This window comes from Nasonia vitripennis (genome assembly GCF_009193385.2).
Source record: "Nasonia vitripennis strain AsymCx chromosome 4 unlocalized genomic scaffold, Nvit_psr_1.1 chr4_random0010, whole genome shotgun sequence".
In the NCBI taxonomy this organism is placed as follows: Eukaryota; Metazoa; Arthropoda; class Insecta; order Hymenoptera; family Pteromalidae; genus Nasonia; species Nasonia vitripennis.
The window spans coordinates 940,623-963,510 of NW_022279646.1; the positions used below are offsets into that span (position 1 = coordinate 940,623).

The following is a 22,888-nucleotide window of genomic DNA, read 5'->3' on the forward strand; positions in this document are numbered from 1 at the left end:
CGCCTACGGCGCCCTCGATTCCCACTTGTGCTCAACATCACTCTCGCTAGAAAAAGCTAATTTTCCCCCCTTATTGCACAATATACTATTTCTTAGAGAATAAATTCACATCATTATAATTTTTAATACTGTTATTTAATGTTTTAACTTTTAACTATTCTAGTTTCCAATCAATATACTACTGGAAATTCAACTGGAAGTTTCTCTTCGAATCAAATACCTCCAGCGCCTTTTTCATGCATGGATGTTGATTCGGAAACTGACAGTAATCACGACACTGCATTAACCCTTGCTTGTGCTGGAGGTCATGAAGAACTAGTTGAGTTACTGTTAAGTAGAGGAGCTGATATTGGTAAGTCACTTTTATATACAGATATGCGAGAGCAAGTGTCTGGCGCATTTACACATATGTAACTGTATGTGTGTTTGTGCGTATATGGAGAATTATACGGGAAAAATACACTTTCTTGACTCCAAATACGGTAAAAAAAATGTTAGAAAATGCTCCCCAGACACCTATTTTCTAATTGTACATGTTTAAAACAATGCAAAGCTACGTTTCGACACTGAAAAAGTACCTCGTGACAATGTTTTATCGCCCACTCAAATTCTAGCCATTGTTCAACGGTATGTACTTAATCTCTGAAGGTGTAAACAGAAAATGTAAACCGGCAGGATGAAAGTACAGGGAAAAAGCTTTAATTAAAAAGAAAAATGCGTTTAAAATGCCTAATTTGGTGAAAAGTTATGCACAACTAGGGGGGTTTCCTAATTGTGCATAACCTGCTCACTTCGCTTGCAAACACCTATATTTTAATTTTGAATTTTCGTATTTAAAAAGCAGATGATAATATTTGAGTTTATTTAAAATATTTTAAAATATAAAATTCGATTATTATTTAATTATTACATAGACAATTCATAACTTTTCTTTAGTAATATTGTGCTAATTTTTCCACACCACCTGCAAGATAAAATCTCGAATAAAAAGATGCGTTTTTTCTGTTGATAACTATGTTAACGCCCTTTATTAAAATCAAACACCCGTTAACATTCTATAAATACACTGAAAAAAGTCCCGGGCATTCGCACTGCGACTCACCAGCAACCAGTGCCCCCCCCCCCCTGATTTTCATACAGCGGAGCCACGAATTTCGGACTCCAGCGGCCCGAAATCGCTGTGCTGCTGTTCAGTAAGCAACCGGAGGGGAGAAGAACTCTTCGAAGAGCAAAACAGAGCGCGCGTAGACACGCACAACGTTGCGCGTAAGAAGTCGGTATAAAGAAGGGACGAGGCGTGGCTAGACAACCTCACTTTTAACCTTCTGCGCATTCAATGCGCGTCCGCCGCGCATCTGCTTTGTTGTAGTACGATTTTCAGGCCGCTGGAGTCCGAAAATCAATGGCACGGAACTATACGTCGTTTCGTGGAGTAAGAGCACGGGCTCGTGCCGCAGGTGGCCGAGACTTTTTTCAGTGTAGGAATTGTCAACAAAGATCTGGTATCCCCAGTAGGCTTAATCCACAGATAATTAAAGGAAAAGATGTATATTTATAATTATGAAATTTTTATATTATAGACAGTTAACTCTTATAAGTCTAAACTAATGCATGTTAGTTAGATCTATATGAGTATTCAGTAATATAGAAATTATTAATACACAATACTAGCAACAAAAAAAAGCTCGCTTCGCTCTTTTTTTTTTGTCAAATTTTTTTTGTCAATAAAGGGCTTACTTAACTTAAAGTTAAGTTATATAATGATCAATTAGGAATAACTCTCAAGATATTTACAACGTAACTTGCCATGACTGTTTTATTGTTCTTATAGTGTTTTTATGACGTTCTAATACATGAAAAAAAATTTTAGTTTTTCACCAATAAACAAAATGAAACGGTCATGGCAAGTTACGTAGCAAGTATCTTGAGAGTTGTTTCTAATTGATCATTATATAACTTAACTTTAAGTTAAGTAAGCCCTTTATTGAACAAAAAAATTTTAGTTGCTTCATTATGATTAAATATAATAAACTTGACTTTAGCTGATTGATCTCAGTTCTTTTTTATCTGTCATTTCGTTGCGAAATATATCAAACTCGCCTAACCTTTTACTTTTATGAAAGTTAATTTTGTTTAGAGATTAAATATACTGTTAAATATTAGATATACACTCGATGGTAGTTAATTTTTGTGGAACGTTTTTAACATGCTTCAATCAGATTGCCAGATTGATAAATTCTAACGAATCGAAAGCGTAATTTCAAAAACGTTCCACGAGAATTAATTCCTGCGAGTATAAATGAATATGTTCAATACAGCCAACATACTATAAAAGTAGTTATAGCTACTAGTACACAGGACCGGTTTTAAAATTATAGAATAAAATCGAAATAAATTTTGAATATTAAAAAATGTTTTCAAACTCTTTGTAATTATTTGATGACAATATTAATTATATTAACAAAATCTAACAACAAAATAATGTTAATTAAACTTTTTTTTTATTTACATTTATAATATAATGTAAATTGTAGGATTATAACAATCATAACATTTATATTCTGTACTAAAATGTAATACTTAATACGTTATTTACTTTTATATAAGATAATACAGATATCTTAAATCCCTAGTGAAAAAGAAAATGAAAACAACTGAAGAAAAAAGTTATGAACTGCAGATAATAGCAGAAAAACGTTGGAACTGAGACACAAACAATAGTACTCTTTTGTTGTCTTCAGTTTTATTTAGTTTGCTAGATTCTTCAGTTGGATTTATTTTTTCAGGTATAAAATATTACGATTATGAAAATAAATATAAAAATAAATATAACAGACAATAACTATTAATAAGTGAAGACAACAGTTTTTTCTCAATCAAAACAGCTATTTTCGGATTTATCACACATTTTTCTTAACTTTTTAAAAACACGCCTTTAATAACATAATAGAATCTAATTAACGTAACTGTTGAAAACTGTCTAAAATCTTTAGATAGAAACTGTTATGTGAAAATGATTGCATAACGATTTTTGTTATTTTATATTCACGTAGCTTTACAAAAAAGTGCATACTTGTACAAAAAATTATTCGCAGCATTCTTTTATCTTGACCAAAATTGCAGATTTCATCTTGTGATATGAATGTGTGTCATTTCATATTCACAAACACATAGAATTAAAAAAAGATTATACCTACACAAATAACTATTTGCAGCATCCCTTTGATCTCGACCAAAACTGCAGATTTCATCTTGTGATATGCATGAATACATACAACATTTGTCATTATATGTTCACAAACACATAACTTTAAAAAAACGATTATATCTGCACAAATAATTATTTGCAGCATCCATTTTATGTAAATCGAATCTGCAGATAACATTTTGTGATATGCGTGAATACATAAATCGTAATCTCATATTCGCATTCAAATCACTTAAAAAATGGATTATATTTGCACAAATATTTAATTGCAGCATTAAACCATTAAACCAAACCTACTGATTACATCTTAGGATATGCATAGCATTCGTAATTTCATATTCTCAAATAGATGGTTTAAAAAAAAACAGCATATCTACCCTGGTAAAAAAAGTACCATCTCTCCTGACTGGTCCGCGTACTTTCGGCTATTATGATTTGCCAGCGGATACAGTATGACAGTAGCTCGGCCGTCATTATTATTTTAAATTGTTTGTTGTTTATGTTACTATTCACCGATTCCGTCGGCTGTGCAGAAGACACTAAATTCTACCGACTATAATCTATCCGCGCACGGACGTAAAGACGTATGAACACGCGGCGGTGACAGTAGTACTCAGGACGTGGATTCAAAAGGAGGAAAAGTCAATGACACTCGCGGATTATTGTAAAACTTAGATTAACTGTTTATTGGTGCTTGGCTTACACAAGCGCGCCAGACGGGCGCATGCCAGCTACCAGCATGTAGTCGAGGTGAGAGAGAGAGGAGGCTTAAAGTCGCTCGAGTAAGCGAGAGTTGATAAGAACTAGTACTTACAGATGTACGTGGCCGGCACGGCCGTTCTAACCCACGCGAAGATGGTCTCGGACGGATTGTCCTCGGTTCGGTTGACCTCAATACCCTCGCACACAATAATCGCAATCGCAGAGTGTCTATTCGCGAAACGGAGCGGAGCGAAGACAGACTCGGAATGGCTCGCATGCGCGAGCACAGATTTACCTATGCCCTCTGACACACTGTTGTCAACTCTTGACAGCAGTGTGCGAGCAGGTGGCAACATTGTACGTTGCTGAATTTAAATCTCTCTCGATGCTTATTCTCTCTCTGTCTCTCTTACTCTCTCACATGCTGCGCCTTTAGTAGCTATAACAACAGAAGTATTATACAGAATGTTGATTCTGTCCCGGAGAGATGTCGTAACGTGCTCAACGTGCGTTAATTGCACTGGCAACCGTTACAACAGTAAAAAATGTGCGACGGCTGGCTAACGCTGGTGAATTTTTGTGTGATTTTGACGCACCGTCGGTAAAAAGTTATCGACGGAGCACAGCGCTCAAGCCATGTGCTCACCTAAACCCGAACCGTCGTGTAAACTGTGTTATTTATCAATCTGATTTTTGATTATTGACGATATAACATTATGAATGCATAATTTATATATATATATATATATATATATATATATATATATATATATATTGTTATGATCAGGTTCGGGTAATAAAAATAACAACACGTTATTTATAGAAAATCACTCTTGAACTCGGACTCTTTATTCGAACGTAAACACAACTGTTCTCAACAGCTGACAGAACCAGACTGAACATAAACAATAACATCCGCGACGTCGTTGATCTCGTTGCTAAGGTCGCTATGCGCGATTCTTGGTGTTCGAATCGCGCAACGTTCAGGCTCGGTCACAACAATATATATATATATATATATATATATATATATATATATATATATATATATATATATATATATATATATATATATATATATATATATATATATATATATATATATATATATATATATATGTGTGTGTGTGTGTGTGTGTGTGTGTGTGTGTGTCAAAACTATAAAAAAACATTAATTACGTGTATTTTTTTTAAATTGTTTTTACATCTACTGATCTACCTGGACTAAATCTTGAAAATGTTTTAGTAGGAATGAATATCTTTATCATATGTATCTGTCTATACCATCAAATAGTTTTTTGTTTATAAAATACATCAAGTTTTGTGGAATAAATGCAAAAAAAATCCGTACAAACGGACGGACATTTTTTAAGTTCTTTTACTGCAAAATACTAATTAAAATTTGATGCATTTGAAATTTTTTTTGGTAACTTGAATGATTTATGTTCTAAGAACGTTTAGGATTTGCTTTTGCTTTAGTATTTTAGCATACTTTACTAGGTCACGTCAGTGAGAGGTCTTTGTGGCAATCTTACTTCAATAGAGTTTTTTTTTCAAACCTTTTCCCTTAGAGGATTTCAGATAAAGACATATTCTTGTTTTATAGGGTTCTAAATAGAGACTCTTACTAAGAGCTACATCCTCCACAGTTTTATTATGTCTTCGAGATTCTTCCAGCTGTTGCTGATCAGCATTTGGCATTGTTAACTGCTTCCGGGATTCCCGCAGCTTCTCTAGCAACAGCGCCGGCTGCACTTAAACCAGTAAAAATAGGTACAATAAATGCTAGGAAGCCGCCTACTTTTGATGAAACTTTCAGAACGCGCGGGATCGCTGTTTTATGCTTGCCGCCTGTTGGTCAACTTTGCAGTTGATTTTTTTTCGACTTGGACTTCCTCTTGGTTGTCCTTTTTTTCTTCTGCATACCCATTGTTTTGATTTTTATTTTAATTTCATGGCTTTTGATACTATAAAAGCAGCTATTTTCTAACTAACACCTGCGTCTTTCGATCTAACGCGTTCATAAGTCTTATCTGCTAAAATTTTATCGACTACTGTTCAAGCTTCGTCGTTTTCAAGATTTTCTCGGTATGCGATATTGTGCTCTTTACAAGTTGCGTCAAGTGGATTGATTCCAGCATCACCACGCGCTAAACGTTCTAATAATTTAGTACCCTGATCACAGCATTGATATCCTAGTAAGTAAAGTTCTACTAGTAGCTTGTTGATGATTTTGTTCAGTAATCCACGTCCTTGACGAACTTTTTGTTGGTGCTGTTCTCTGTATACATGATCATTATCCTTCGAAGGTTCATCACAGACTGATCTCAAGAGTATATTAGCTATTTATTTATAGCTAAGCAACTAGTCTTAAATCTAGCATCCATACTGCATGTTAAAATGGCTTTGAAGGGACAATCCATCAAACTTCCTGTGCCGAACTTCGGTGTGGTCGTAGAGCGCACAAGGAAAAAAAAAAGACATGGCGAGCTATTTCCTGAGTGCATACAAGCTGGATTTTGCGGCCCGTCAAATTGTGATAAAACAAACAGTTTGCTTGCTCTCATAACGTATCTGAATGGTTTAAAATTTGAATATGTATACGTGTATTCTAAGTCTCTCAATCAACCTAAGCACAAATTTTCAAAACAACTTTTGGAACCTTTTGAAGGTATTAAGTATGTCCCCTTCAGCGAGCATGAAGAAGTTTTCTCACCAGACAAAGCGCTTCCTAATTCGATAATGATATTCGACGACATAGCATGTGAAAAGCAAAACAACGTTAGAGCCTTTTTTTGTATGGGTAGATACAAGAATGTAGACTCTGTCTATCTATGTCAATCTTACGCTCAAGTGCTAAAACATCTTGTGAGAGATAATGTAAATTTGCTAGTAGTATTTCGACAGGATGATGTGAATCTAAAACACTTGTACGACGATCATGACAATTCCGATATGACTTTGGCAAAGTTCAAAGATTTATGTGCAAAATGTTGGTCAGAGAAAAGAATCATGGATTTTTAATGATTAATAAAGATAGTCCAATCACCGGTGGTAGATATCAAAAAGGGTTTGATCAGTTTGCTATAAATATAACGCGCACCTAGCCTTTTATAATTTTAGTATATCATAGAATGTGAAAGCGATAACATGTTGGACATTCAACGAAAGAAGAATATTCTCCACCAGCTGATAAAAGCGCGAAATGAAGTTAAGCGTTAATACAATTTATTTAAAATTGGAGAGTAGAGTTTTGAGAAATCTTAGGAGAAACGTTTAAGCCAATCGTTGATCCTCTACAAAAACTCATTGAATCTGAAAAGAAAAAATCGCAGTCACTTTGAATTTGGACAATTTAAAACGTGATAATATAAAACAAGAGAATCTAACTGCAAAGTCATTAAATTAAAAAAATAATGACATTTTGACAACGATGATCAACGATGATCTTACTTGACAACGATGATCTTACTTGGGCTAATTCTACGGTACGAGCTAAAACAACTGAAGTAGTGTTTTAAATAGCTAGGAGTGACGATGACATAGTTGCACACGAATTACACAATGGATATTCACCCGTACTCGATCAGATAAATCCTGATTATATAGACAAAGTATATGGTGTACGTCAAGAAAATAAAACTCGTATGATTGGAGATTCAAGCATAAATTTTGATGCTAAGAACATTGTAGTAAAAGGTGCTGAATACCCGAAAACTCAAGATTTAATAGAGTTGCTTTTTTATAAGGATCCTAACTAAACACTAACGAGCAATAATGGTTTGGAAAATTATCGAAAAATTTTTGAAGCAATGAGTGCTCATAAAAAGAAGCATCAGCCTTGCGAAAGCATTAGACTGCATAAGTAAGAAATACTTCCACGTTATCGCTCCTCTTTTCATGGGAAAAAGCAATAAGACAGATAAGTTATTATTAAATAAGAATAAAACAGGTGGGTCATTGCCTCGGTACAAAATCGCTAGAAAAAAAAACACGAATGGACTATTTGTACTTGGACGATCCAAACGAGCTAGTTGATCGCTTACGTTTACTTATAGCCGAACAATCAGCTGGCATATAGATAAAATCCACTCAATTATAGAAGAGCTTCGCGAAGGGGGTTATATATATTGAAATGTTCGCAAACTCACAACATCATAATCAACATGCGTGTCGGCGTGTTTGGACGAAATTAAAAAAAAAGAGCTTGGGAAGTCGTGGTCCTCCGGGCTTTGAATTCAAAATTATACAAAAAGGGCAGTATGATTAGGATAATAAGAGACTGTGTAATGTAGTAGCATCCCATCAGTTGAACTAAGCTGTCAACTTGGATCCTTGTCATCGTATACTGCGAAGAGAAGTTCAAAGACTGACAGCCGCTTGATTACGATTTACAAATGATCTAATTAATTTAGATTTTGTTGTAGAAGCGCACAAAGATGAAATCGATACTAAAATTATGGATATTCAAGCAGATCTAAATGATATAAAAGTAGCCCTCAAAGAAATTTCTGAAGGCAATGCTTTATTAGCCGTCAAAGTGCCAACATCGAAAAAAATGCAGAATTAAACAGTAGTCGAAGAACTTCATAAACCTGATAGACGTAACTACCCACGGCGTAAGTTCAACATACGTGGATTCGATGAAACTTAACAGGCTGATTTGATGGAAATGATACCTTACTCCAAGGGAACGAAAGGCTACAAATACTTACTCACAATCATCGATATATTTTTAAAGTATGCATGGGCTGTCCCAGTCAAAAGCAAAACCGTCAAAGAAGTTGCTGCGGCGATGAAGTCAGTACTAAGTCAAGGTCGATTACCTGCAAATTTATACACTGGCATGGTCAAAGCATTCTACAACAGTAATTTTCAAAATCTCATGAAAAAGTACAAGATGAATCTATACTCGACGTATAGCAGCGTGAAAGCATCAATATGTAAACACTTTAACCGCACCTTGAAAACAGCTATGTGGAAAAAAATTCAGCTTATGAGGGATCTACAAATATTTATATATTGCCTGATTTGTTGACAACTTACAATAATAGCAAACATCGAACTATCGGTATGAAGCCTGAAGATGTGACGGCTGCTAGACAAACTGAAGTGTTGAAAAGATTTGTGAGCAAACGTACTCCAATGAAGAAACCAAAGTTCAAGGATAGAGATTCTAGAGCAAGAATTACTGAAAGCTAAACATCCAGACGTATATCTTGTGAAAAAAGTTCTTAAAAGACGTGGAAATTAGGCATATGTTAAATGGCTCGGATTTGACAAAACTCATAATAGTTAGATGAATAAAACTGATGTAACATCATTTTTTCATTCATAATAATAAGTAAATTTACTCAGTATTCTAATTTTTATTGTAATTTAATAACGGTAAAGGTTAAATAAAAAGAATAGAATTTAAAGTGAACTGTGATTATTTATTTTACTGAAATTATATAAACATACATATTGACTAAACATACACTCTTTATTCCCGAGCAGTGTCAAGGAATACGCATACTTATATCTAAATTGTACTTACAACTAAAACGCACTTACAACTAAATAATATTTACGCTCGCTCATTATTTTCGGGAGAATTCGAGAAGGTTGCCACCTTATATTGATGTAAAAATTCAGAATAAAAAGATAGCTAGAGTTGAGAATTACAAATACTTGGGAATTGTCATAGACTTCAATCTAAAATGGGATAAACACATCCAATGGATACTAAAAAAAACAAAGTATCTAGTCTATATTTTTCACAAATTATCACACACTACGTCAACAGAAACTTTAAGAATGATATACTATGCATTTTTCCATAGCATAATCAGCTATGGAATAGTAGCCTGGGGTGGTGCCTATAGAAATAACCGTAATTTATTGCAAAGTTTACAGAGAAAAATTCTTAAAATTATAAATAAAAATACTTTTAGTATACAAGATAGTCCATTAAACCTAGAGAAACTTTTTAATTTTGAATTCCTTAAAATCCATTATAATGACCTCAAAACTCAGTTCCAAATGTCTACAAGTGTTACTAGGAAAAAAAACTTAATTGTGCCAAAGAGCAAAAAACAAGTAAGTGATAAAAACAGTTATAATAATGCCATTATAACTTATAATTCACTACCAAATGAGCTAAAGGAATTAGATGTAAGCAAAACTGCGGCAAAAAGTAAACTTAAGTTTTGGATTAAAACCAAAACTTAGTTTTTCAAATAGTTTTAAATTTGTTAAAGTTTAAGAAAAGAAAATGTGAATAGTGTTGTTGTAAGGATTTGATAAGGAAATTATCTTTTAGTTTTAAATACTAGTTTTAAGTTTTTTTTGTTACATACCAAGCTTATGCACAGGTAACTTAGTTTACCTCTACAAGGCTTGATAGTATGCGTACTGTTAATGTATACTATGCAAGCTATCATCTTGGTTTAATAAAATAAAAAAAAATAAAATAAAAATCATATGGATTTGTTACTAAAACAGCCCTCTGTAATCGTGATGCAGCCATTGTGCCCTCGCAACTAATACTTTCTTCATAAAATCTAATGCTCTCGTCAGATACTATTTAATCTATCTTGATAACGCATATGCATATGCCTCATAAATCTTTCAATCTCTTGAAAAGGGATGCTAAGACGTCTGAAATGTAGAGAAATAAATATAATCGACGTTTAGTTCGTTGGATCATTCAAATCCTTTCCCAACTAAATTATTGACGAACATTTGAGAATCTCTTTTTATAAAAGTAAATATTTTCCGAATTTTTAAGGATCTCGCGTTAGCCATACTGGAGAATGCTCGTATTATCCATACGGGGGGAAATGTGAATAAAAATGATTTAGCTCGCATTTCGCGTAAGAGATAGTTGAGAGTTTATATATATGATCCTAAAAATTAAAAAAAAAATCATCAAACTCTTCGAATTTCCCGAGTTTTTCGAGATATTTGAGTTTTTCGAGCTACTTGGATTTTTCGACCTGCTCAAGTTTTTCGATCTGCTCGAGTTTTTTAAGCTGAACCCAGGATGCACCATCGAGGAGGTTGTCAAAAGGATTTAGCATCCCATTTTTTGTTTTTTGTTTTATTTTTTTTGTATTTTTTTTTTTATTTGTTTTTTTTTTGTTTTTTCCCTTTTTGTTATTTTTTTGGTATTTTTATGGAATGTTAACTGGAGTTAACCATTGATTAATTGTTCGAAATTACCGCCGTTTTGTTGGATGCAAAGATCAAGTCGAGCTCTGAATTGTCTTATGGTTCTAAGTAGAACATCTCGAGGGATTGCTGCACAAGCTGTACGAATGCGTTCGATCATATTATCTCGCGTTGTTGGCCGTTGAGCATAAACAACATTCTTAAGATATCCCCAGTTTACAAGTAAAAATCGGGAGGGGTTAAATCAGGTGAACGAGGGGGCCAGGCAACTGGGCCAACTCGCCCAATCCACCTGCCATTGTAGCGGGTGTTTAAATAATCACGAACAATGCGTGCATAATGTGGTGGTGCTCCATCTAATTGGATCCACATTCTTAGCCTTGTGGCTAGGTCTACATTTTCTAGTAATTCAGGTAAAATGTCTCGAAGTAATCTCAAAAAGTTTACCCCATTCACGTTCTCTTCAAAGAAATAAGGACCAATCAAATAGCCATTGATGATTCCATACCAGACCATAACACTCCATCGGTGTTGATTGTCTATGGGCCTGAACCAATGAGGATTTTCATCTGACCAATAATGGCAATTATGTCTATTCAATTCTCCAATGTTTCTGAATGTTGATTCATCTGAAAAAAGAACGTGCCTGAAAAAGTCTTGATCTTGTTGAATCATTCGTATTGCCCATCGACAAAAACGTACTCGCAAAATCATATCATTTGGAGTTAACTGTTGTGTTAATGTTATGTGATAAGGATGATATCTTCTCGCTCTCAATATTCGGGATGCTGTTGATTGAGGTATACCTATTTCTTTTTCTATTTGTCGAGTACTAATGTGAGGATCAAGATGAATAATCGCTAGAATGGTAATAACACGAGGATCGTTTTCGTCGTATTCATGATGACGGCGTTGACGAACAAAAGCTCCATTTCGAGCTCTCTGAGTTAAGGTTTGAATAGTAACATTACTTGGGTGTCTCCTATTGGGATAGCGTTCAGCATAAAGTCTGGCAGCTGCTGCATAATTATTTCGACTTTCTCCCAAAATCATGATCATATCAACGATTTCTTTGGGAACATAATCAGCCATGATCAAAATCAAAATAATTAATTACAGACCAGTAAACAGGGAAACAGATTTTTTTCAATAATAATTATCGATTTACAAGAAGTAAAAAACACGATTAAGCTTTTCTGCACTAATTTGCTATCTACATAACTGTTAAGAGTAGTTCCCTCTCAAAAATTGACACTAATACAAAATAATGGAATGACTTAACTACATCAAGAATTTTGAAAATTGACACTAATACAAAATAATGGAATGACTTTGAAAATTTTTGAAAACTGAAAAAATTACGAAAATTTTAGAAAATATTGAAAATTTCTGGAAATATTGAAAATTTTTTCATTTTTGAACGCATGTCACTCTCTTTTCATTTATGGGGCTAAAAGTAGGGGTTTCCATTTCAAAAAATCAACTTGACCTTGAAATGCCCTTGAAGATCCTGTTTAACGACAGGGTCAAGATGACCATTCGTCAGCCGGGGAGAAAAATGAAAACTTTTGTGGGTAACATTTTCTCCTTGAATGCATTCGAGTTCAGCTAACCAGTTGTACTGTTATCGGCATGACCAATGACCTTGACCATTGAATTCAAGGTCAAGGCAAGGTCATATTCAAACGTAAAATTTCCCGCTCTTTCCATTTATGGTGCCGCAAGTAGGGGTTTCTATTTGTAAAAATCTACTTGACCTTCAAATGACCTTGAAGGTCACGCTCAATGACATTGTCAAGGTCATCATCAGATAGCCAGGGAAAAATCCTAAGATTAAAATGACTCACCCTGTATATATATATGTATATATATATATATATATGTGTGTGTGTGTGTAATATATATATATATATATATATATATATATATATATATATATATATATATATATATATATATAGGCAGAATTACGCTAATGAGAAAGAAAACCAATTTTTTGCCTCTATAACCGTAATATAGCGCCTGCGATGGGGTTCACGAGAAGGCTGCTTGTCTTATTTCTTTTGCAATAAGTGATAATACTCAATTGTAAAACTCTATTTGTGACGTTGTTCTTTTCTGTCTATTTTCATGTAAATAACAACACCGTTTTAACAATTTGAATCTAAATATTTTTTTCTTTTATTATAACTGTGTTCAATACTCGTGTAAATTTTTATTGCACCTTTTCTCATGAGCCTACCCTGATAGAATCAGTAACCCATTTAATGGCTAGTTCTTGGAATGGAATCTAAGAACTAGGCAGTTTTCTTTTTCATTTCTTAGGCAGAATGTAACGCTTTTTCTCCAACTTAATGGGCAGTTCTTGGATTCAATCTGCTTACCTTGTTCTTAAGTACAAACTGCCCATTATAGTTGCTCGAGTAACACAGCTGGGTTACGCGTGTTTTTCACAGTTTGAGGTTATGATTGGAAGATGGTATCTAGCAGGCTTGAAGTCGAGTTTTTAGTTTAAAAGAAAGTATAGAATAATTTTTTGCATCAGAAAAAATTCTGTCTGACCGAAGACTTGAACCCACACTCTGCACGAGGCCAAATAAGTACGGCCGTGCGCCTTAGCCGACTGAGCTACGTTGTTCCACACAAGTCCTACGAGATTCGCCATATGTTTAAATTATTCTAATTATTCAGCTTACGCCTAAATATTAATAATTTTGTATTTTATATCCGAAAAATTAATTGATTTATTGATATTTTCATGAAATATAATTCTCAGCCATAAAAAATGCGCAAGATATCGCTACTTTTATTTCCGATTTCGATTTCTTTAATTCCGATTTCCTAATTTTAAATGTCCAGTTTTTTCACATTTTACTTAGTCAGTTTTTGCCGTTACGGCCATTTTAAATGGGTGATTTTCTACTAGGGCAATTATATATTTTTTAGTAATCTTCAATTTCTATGTTTTACATCTGCTAGGCGTTCCGTGACGGTTTATATATATTTTTTAAACTAAAGCTCTTTTCCCTTTCTTTCATCCTACTTATACGCATTTATTGTGTGTGCCCTCATGCATCGGGTACGTATCATTGAACAATGGCTAGTTTTTTACGACTTTAAGTATTTTTTCCGTAGAATTCCCCATATGTGTTGTAACGGGGTTTTTTCATTAGTATTTATCACTGGTGCAAGCTCGCCAGCGTTATCCCCTGATGCAGCCAGGTACGCCTCGAATGTTACATGACCCGTAAACAAAGTACACTAGTGCACAAATACAGAGAATGCAAATTAAACCGAAGCCAACACAAAACATTTGGGTTTACTGATTATTTATTTAAACTTCCTTAAATCAATATACAAAGCTTACACGAACCTGAATTCGCGCCGCGGTGCTCACTAATGTACCAGGGGATGATTCGGTGGCCCAAAACGTCGCTATTACCTGCAGAAACACTTGCGCACTTACGATCGTTCACCTTAACCTTGTTGCTTGAAAAACTTGCCGGTCGCTCGGTATACCAGGGCTAGGAGAGGCGTCTTTACCTTGGGTAACTGTGATTGACAGCCGAGGTTAATATTTCGCTACATTAGTCCCTGGGTCGCTTTGTCGCTCTCACTTCGTGTCAGTACTGATCTTCGGTTGATACGTGTGTTAATGCACGTTGCAGGCCAAGTCAGCTTTTTTCGCGGCGCGCGATAAGCTACTTTCTCTCACAGTGCGTGTGCCGTGTCTGAGCGATTCTCCTGTTCTCCCTCTCCCTGCCTCGTCTTGTTCGCTCCATGTACGTGTCTATCGCTGCGTGATGTTTACTAAGAGCCCACTCGACCCGATCTCCGTGGTGTTCGTTACAGTGTATGTGAAAGCGTATGGCGTGTGCTTGTGTATATATGGTCGTCTCGTGTATTTATACATATATTATATTTGTAATTAATTACTTTACAGAACACCGTGACAAAAAAGGATTTACTCCTTTAATACTAGCAGCAACGGCTGGTCATCAAAAAGTTGTGGAAATTCTTTTTAACCATGGTGCTGATATCGAAGCACAATCTGAACGAACAAAGGACACACCTCTTTCACTAGCATGTAGTGGTGGAAGATACGAAGTTGTGGAGCTTTTGTTAAACCGAGGGGCAAATAAAGAACATAGAAATGTTTCTGATTATACTCCACTTAGTCTGGCCGCCAGCGGAGGATACGTTAATATAATAAAACTTTTATTGAGTCATGGCGCTGAAATTAATTCGAGAACAGGATCTAAATTAGGAATTTCTCCACTAATGTTGGCGGCAATGAATGGCCATACAGGTTAGTTTTTTTAGAAATCTATAAGAATTACTGTGATTTGCTTCTTAATCATAACTATTTTATTAAACCTGCTTGAAAGGTACCCCCTGATCGCTCTACTCATTAACACCAATATGCAGAATCAGTGCAAGAATGCGTGTTAATTTATGCATAGGTCCAATCATAAACATACCAACACAGTAATACAATGCAAACAACTTTCATTCCAAATATTTTATTTGACAGAATTAAAGCCTATCTCTCTTTTGAGTTTTTTGTATGTATAAGAAGATTCAGCATTTTGTTTTAACAGGTGGCTGCTTCTATTACTTAAAGAGAGACTTTCATGTACCACGGGATGTGGGCAACATATGGTCCATCACTTAGGGTAATCCCATATCATGCCAAATTTTATAGAAAGGTTTATTCATTAAAATATCGCGGCTGTATTGTAGAGCATTAAGTTTTCAACATATTCTCTGTATCAAAAATCCTGAATATCTTATTAAAAATTTATATTATATGATTTTTCCTATGGGTTTTTTCTACAATATTTTACAATTTATAAACAATAAGAAGATCAATTATGAATCTACTTTTTACCGTCAAATCACTCGAGCGCGACACTCATGTCTCAATGCGCCTTGCGCCAGCTGCTAATGTCAGCTCTTCGAAGACTTGCATTTGTATGCATACTAGCAATCTATTCTGACCAGCACTTGCATCAACAAGCGTCAGCCAACACTAGGCCAATTTTAACCGTATCCACTACTAAGCAAATGTGAGCATTACATTGCAGATCGGTCATTTTAATGGGTACTTACCAGAGTACCAAAACATAAAAAGAGAGACATCTCATAATAATTTTAGCGTGACCCGCACAATTAGGTTTAACGTTCATTAATAATGTCTCTTAATCCTTGAAAATTTAAAATTATAATTTAGACATTGGCCTATATAAGTATACAAAATATCGTCACAATAGAATATCCAATAAATAGTCCATAAGTACACGAGAATCGGCAAAGCTAGCTCGAGTTTCTTGGCATAACAGAAAAAGTGTTAAATATAGGCACATATTGCATGATATTTCTAAAATTTAAGTATATTATATCAACTAAAGAAACGTAAACAACAATAATAGAAATATGTCAGATTGAAGAAAGGCTTTAACAACTTAAAACTTTGCTGTAATTTAAATAATTAATTTTTTCAATTAAACCATATCAGCAATGAAATTCTGTCTGTACCTGTTGATATAACTCTTTTTGGTCAATAAACAATAATGTTATGTTTTATTTAACTTGATTTGAAATTTAAAATTTAGATTAATTATCACATAGAAATTTGAATATGCTCGAATTATGTATTCTATTCGTAAATATTTAATACTTTTATGACTTTTATTAAAAATTATATGAGTACATAAATATTTTAAAAGAACTCTGTATCGCCACACAGTGTACCAAAATCAGATTTTTGTGTCCAAAACTCGCTTGACAAGCCAAATTGCAATCATTCTTAATAAAAAAATTGCAAAATACTTGTACGATGATTTCCGTCCATGTAGAACTGCTTATATTTAATAAAAGAGTACATAACCTAAAAGAAAAATAGGAAATCACATAAGACTGAATAATGTAATAATCGAATTGTTCTATAATCGAAATGTACTAAAATCTCTAAAACTGTAAGAACAAAAAAAAAAGAAGAAAAAAATATATATACTGCTGATTTTGGATCTCTGAACACTAAACTGATAAAATATAAATTGTAGATCCTTATTTTATAAATCACCATCACTTAATAGGTATTTTAGAAACTTGAAGGGGTCTTAAACACCTTATAGATTATCAAATCAATGCTGTAACTTTTTCTATTTTTCTTATAGGGTATGTAACGCGTTATTAAATATAAGTAGTTCTACATGAACGGAAATTATCGTAGAAGTATTTTGCAATTTTTTTCATTAAGGATGATTGCGCTTTAGCTGGTCGAGCGAATTTTGGCCATAAAAATCAGATTTTGGTACACTGTGCGCTGTCGCGCGATCATGCGAAAGAATGAAATGCTTGGACGCAGTAAAATGGGATATCAGGTAGTCAATTAAGAACTCACAGGATATAGGGGAAACGAGGTACTCTTTATTCCCTTCAGCAATCATTTCTCCTACATCTTCTTTTTTCCCCTAGTTCTTCTTGCGGTCCCGTAGGATCTCTGCCAAGATCTTCTTGCGTGTGGCTTGCTCCGAGCATCGATGCGAGGGCCGGGTGGCCGCAGATGTAGGATCTCGGCTCTTTCTCCCTCTTCTTCCGGAGATACTCGGCGCGCTACTGCTCCTTTATCCGCGCGCATTCTTCTTTGTGGCGAGCCCGTGTCAATGTGATATATTATAAAGATGTCAATAATTGCCCGTTGCGGCACCTTGCTCACGTCTTTCGGGATGATAACGCCGTCGGCTTTAGCTGTTTCGGCCGATTTGCTTTAGTCGAGCCCTTAGATGGGCCGGGTTTACGCTTTCCAACCTGCTAATTCATCGATGGCGCATTTGCCGTTACAAGTTTTTGAGGTCGCCCGCGCGGGCCGTTTACCGGGCCGTTGCTTGCGCTCGCGCTTCCCTCCCGCCACTACGTCCGTTGGCTTGAGCTCAGACTCGAGTTCGCACGCTTCTGGTGGGTTACTCATCGTCTTCACCTCTCAAGCACTTTCCGGTGATCATGACTCATCGTCGTCCCCCTCTTCGTCGTCCCAAACTAACGGCTGATATTTTTTTTGTCTGCTGACTTAAAGGCTTGGCCAACGTTGCGTAATTTTCCGGTAATTGTCTATACCACTTTGCAGCTGCGGCGCCAGGCTGTTTGCGTTCTGTCGGTAAGACGTACGCAAGCGATGCTAGTAGTAGAGTTTGCTCCACTGGTGGTAGCGCGCAGTACTCTTGCCCGCATGTCAGTACGGTTTCGGCTTTTTTGGGAACTGTCCCAGTCGTGGCAGTTCATACAAGGGGTCAACCTTTGCAGTTCTGGCATCGAATTTTTATGTAAGAGGTCTAGTTGTTTTTTCAGGCTCGGTCTTGGCTTTATTTCCTTCATCATGCCTCCCAAGCATGTCACAAAATCGTGCACGGGCTCGTGCGCGCCTTGGTATCTTCTCTCTGCGTCCGTTGTTGGAATCACCTGTTCGTGCCGTACCATCTTGTCGCCGCTGTATAGAATTCTTACCAGGTTTTTTACTCATCTTTGTTGTTCTTGCATTATTCTGCGGCTATGCCTGTAAATACGAATGGCAGAGCCGCCATCCTTTCTGCTTCAGTCATTTGCGCTAGGGTTAAATTTCGTTCTTTCGCAAGACGAGATAATTCTTCCTTCTCGCTACACGAATTTATTTTGATGCCCAACTACTCGGACGCTCTTGCTTGTTACCTGCAACGTTAAGGCGCCAGTTTGTAACGAGGCAACTGGCCTTGTACACGGCGGCCACGAAGATGCCGCAGAGTCACCGAGCAGTTTCTCTATCTGTTAAAATACTACGCCACAGCTATCCCTCGATGACGCTGGAGTCGCCCACGGACGTTAGCCGTCGGTGCAATGACGACTCCGTGCAATGCAGCTAAGTCACTTGCGTATACAAAATACACGGCGAGTGAAGCTCGCCGCGCTTTCTCCGGGCACAAAAATGGAATTAGAAGATTTAATATTGGGATCTGAAATATTTTTGATTGAAGTATGATATTTTTTAATTAAAAATAACAATCAAAATTACTTAAATTAACAACTGTTTCCTTTGCAGGATATGAAACGGACAATGAATGAACAAAAACAACGAACAAATATATTTTGTTATTATTTTAAAAGACAATTATTTTTATATTAAAAACAAAACTTTAATTAATAATGTTTATAATTTCTGATAAATTTAAAAATATTTGTCCTCAAAAATAATAACGAAATTTATGTAAGTAAACTCCAAAAAGTTATAGTATAAGAACTGATATAACAGTAGTTTTCAAATTCATTTAAAATTAGTTTAATACACTCATAATTATATCAATAATGTATGATAAAATTATTAGAAATTCAAGAATTATATACATACATACCTATTGAAATTTATTAAAAGCATCAGTTTATAATGAAATTGTTTTCCAATATTAAATTATTAAGTTTTTTCATTTTCAAAAAATTTTAGTGATCTTTTTTAACACTTTAAAAAATTTCATATTTATTTCATAAAGTATAAATAAAGTATTAAAAATTCACGAATAAATTACATTGCTTATTAAAATTAATATGAGACTATATTTATTCCTATTTTTAAAACATTAAAATTTTAGTTGTCAGAGAAAAAACGCGCTATTATATTTACCTCATGGGTGGCGTGGAAAAAATAGAACTTTTAACATAGTAAATAATATTTTTTACTGGAAATGTTAAATAAAGTAACTGGGAGGTGCTGAGGGGGGGGGGCAGATGGTGGGACAATGAGGGGGGAGAGGGGGGCTTTATAAGTAAAAAATAGCATTTTTTGAAACGTTTTATTGATATTTTGAGGGGGGCTGAGGGGGGCTGAGTGCGGCTGAGGAGGAGCTGGGGGGCGAGAGGGGGGCAAGGGGGCTAAATCGCACCTTAGCTCAAAACAACTATATAATATAGGTGTGTATATATCTATGTGTGTGTGTGTGTGAAAAATGCTTCCCTAAAAAGCTATGAATCAATTAATTTGTGCTGAATTGACATCTTTGGCTTTCTACCATTTTGGTAAAAAGTAATTTAAAAATCAAAAAAAATTCAGGTGCATTGAACTGTGTCTGGAACATATTTACCGTGGGTTGAAAGAGAAAAAATTTTTGATTTTCGATTTGACAGATATGTGTGTGTGTATGTGTGTGTATATATACACACACACGCATATACAGGGTGGGCCATTTTAATCAAACCAGTCTAATAACTCCTAAATGAAGCCATGAACAGAAAAATTGTTCAGATGAAAGTTGTTCAGGATCAAGGGGGACAACTTTTTGTGCAATTAGTTTTGACCTTGAACTCAAATTTCAAGGTCATTGTATGTCAAATTTTTTTTTTAAATAGGAACCCCTGTTTTTGATAACAGATTCGGAAAGAACAGGAAATTTTACGTCCGAAACTTCCGAAAGTCATCATCCTCTAAAAGCTCTGGCGGTTGATCTCTGAGCAATGCCAAATAGCTATTCTGGTTAACATTTTGACCGAAAAAATATGGCCCAATCAGGTAACCATTAATGATCCCACACCACACCATTAAACTCCATCGGTTTTGATGGTCAATAGCCCTGTACCAGTGGGGATTTACAGGTGACCAGTAGTGACTATTGTGCCTATTTAATTGACCATCACTGTGAAATATAGCCTCGTCAGAAAACATAACAAATCTGAAAAAATCTGGATCATTTTGCAAAACTCCTAAAGCCCACTGGCAAAAGTTAATACGCATTAGAAAATGGCGTGGCCTCAGCTCATCAACTAATCTTATGTGGTAATCGTGATAGTGGAGATTATTGAGAATTCTCAATGCTGTTCTTCGTGGTATACCGATTTCTCTTTCAATTTGTCGACTACTAATTTGTGGATTGAGATGAACAGCTGCTAAGGCGGCTATAACATTAGGATCATTTTCGTTGTATTCGTGGTGTCTGCGTTGACGACGAAGATGTCCATCACGAGCTCTTCGAAGTAATCTGAGTAATGTGTCGTGAGTAGGACGCCTTCTTAGAGGAAAGCGTTCAGCGTAGAGTCGCACCGCGGCTCTGGCATTGTTTTGGGTTTCGCCTAAGATAATTATCATATCAACAATTTCATTGGATTGATAATCGCCCATGTTGAAAATTTTGTTTATAATAAGAAAAACTATTTTATTTACATTCACTCTTTATTGAAATTGAAACTAAACCAAAATAAGAAAGTGACAACAAAAAAAGGAGGAATTTTCAAACTGTATAATTTTTAAATCAAATTTGTAACTTCTTATTTTCTTACGTTAAGACATTGTGATTTAAATTGAAGACAGCGTGAGAACAATCGTTACAATTCATATTAGATTAAAGAAATTCAACTTAAAAAAAAAACATCTAAACTAGAAGTGATGCACTTTGGCAAATACAATTATTAAAATTTTTTTTAATATTACAAAAGCAAAATGCTGTTTAATATTTTATCTTAAATAATGTATTTTTTAACATCCTACCTTTATCGTTTAACCATTTTTTACGCTTTTGAAACGTTAAACTTTTACTTGACTCTGCTTCGACCGTGAATGAATTGACAACATTGATTTTTAACGTTCCATTTCCCACTCCCATTAAGAACTCAGATATTTAAAATTGTCATGTTTACTTCAAAATTTACTTTTGACCACTAAAAATTTGTTAACGAATGTTAAACAAGCATCCTAGTGAGAGGCAAGGGGACTCACGTTAAAAAAGCACCCCAAAGGGAACATAATCCTAATACGTCCACGTCGTTGTTCCTGGGTAGCGCTGAAATTAGGGAATTATTTTGTTTTCAAGGTAAATATTTTCATGGTCATTGTCACATTGGGTTTGAATATTCATCATAAAAGTACATTAACTACGATTATTCTATCAGAAAATGCGATTAAATAGCAATTACAGTATTTCTTAACATTTGACCTTGAAATGACCTTGTGAAGGTCATGAAAAAAATTTTGAAATACCGTTTCGGACGTAAAATTTCCTGTTCTTTCCGAATCTGCTATTAAAAATAGGGGTTCCTATTTAAAAAAAAAAATTTGACCTTCAAATGACCTTGAAATGTGAGTTCAAGGTCAAAACTAATTGCACAAAAAGATGCCCCCCATGATCCTGGACAACTTTCATCTGAACAATTTTTCTGTACATAGCTTAATTTAGGAGTTATTAGACTGGTTTGATTAAAATGACCCACCCTGTATATTAGGGTGTCCCTTATTTCCTAAATTGCTGCTAGCTCGGCTCCCAATCCTTTGATCTATTGGTTGTCACTAAAAACTACGAAATCAAATGAGAAATCTCCCCAAATAAGAGTTTATACCTTGCTCATCTTCAAAAAACTTTTTTTCTGCATTTATACGTATTTTTTCATTGTAAACATTTTTTTTCATCCCTCTAAAAGTATTATATGTGTACAATAATCATTCCATATGTCTCCATAATGTATTAAGTAGGATCAGTAATTTTTTAGAGCATGGAAAATAAAATTTGAGCCATATATAGCTTTCAAAACCTACAAAAATACCAATAATACCTAGTTTTTTTTTAACGTTTTTGCATTTCTAACCATACTTGGATCTAAATTAAGTTAGTAGAATAATATATTGTTAAAGTAGACTTCAAAACCTTCAATTTAATTTTTTGGATGACTCTCTAGCCCCTCTAGAACCGAAGATATTGCCGTTTGAAATTGGCTAAAAAATCCAAGTATCAAATCTGTGAATGGGTGCACGAAGACTTCTATGATATACAACTTTGTTTAGCTCTTATATTGTTCCTGGGGTCTTATGTTTGT

The 22,888-nt window shown here is 34.9% G+C and overlaps 1 protein-coding gene across 7 annotated transcripts in view; it reads left to right on the forward strand.

Annotated features, from left to right (window-relative positions):
* The window catches only part of LOC100119221 (multiple ankyrin repeats single KH domain), a 490,846-nt gene that overhangs the window by 240,053 nt on the left and 227,905 nt on the right, over positions 1-22,888 (forward strand). For all 7 annotated transcript variants that reach the window (XM_031930209.2, XM_031930213.2, XM_031930215.2 and 4 more), the window contains 2 exons: positions 164-352; positions 15,009-15,374. In XM_031930209.2, coding sequence (XP_031786069.1) covers positions 164-352; positions 15,009-15,374 — 555 coding nt within the window. The remainder of the gene's footprint in view (positions 1-163; positions 353-15,008; positions 15,375-22,888) is intronic.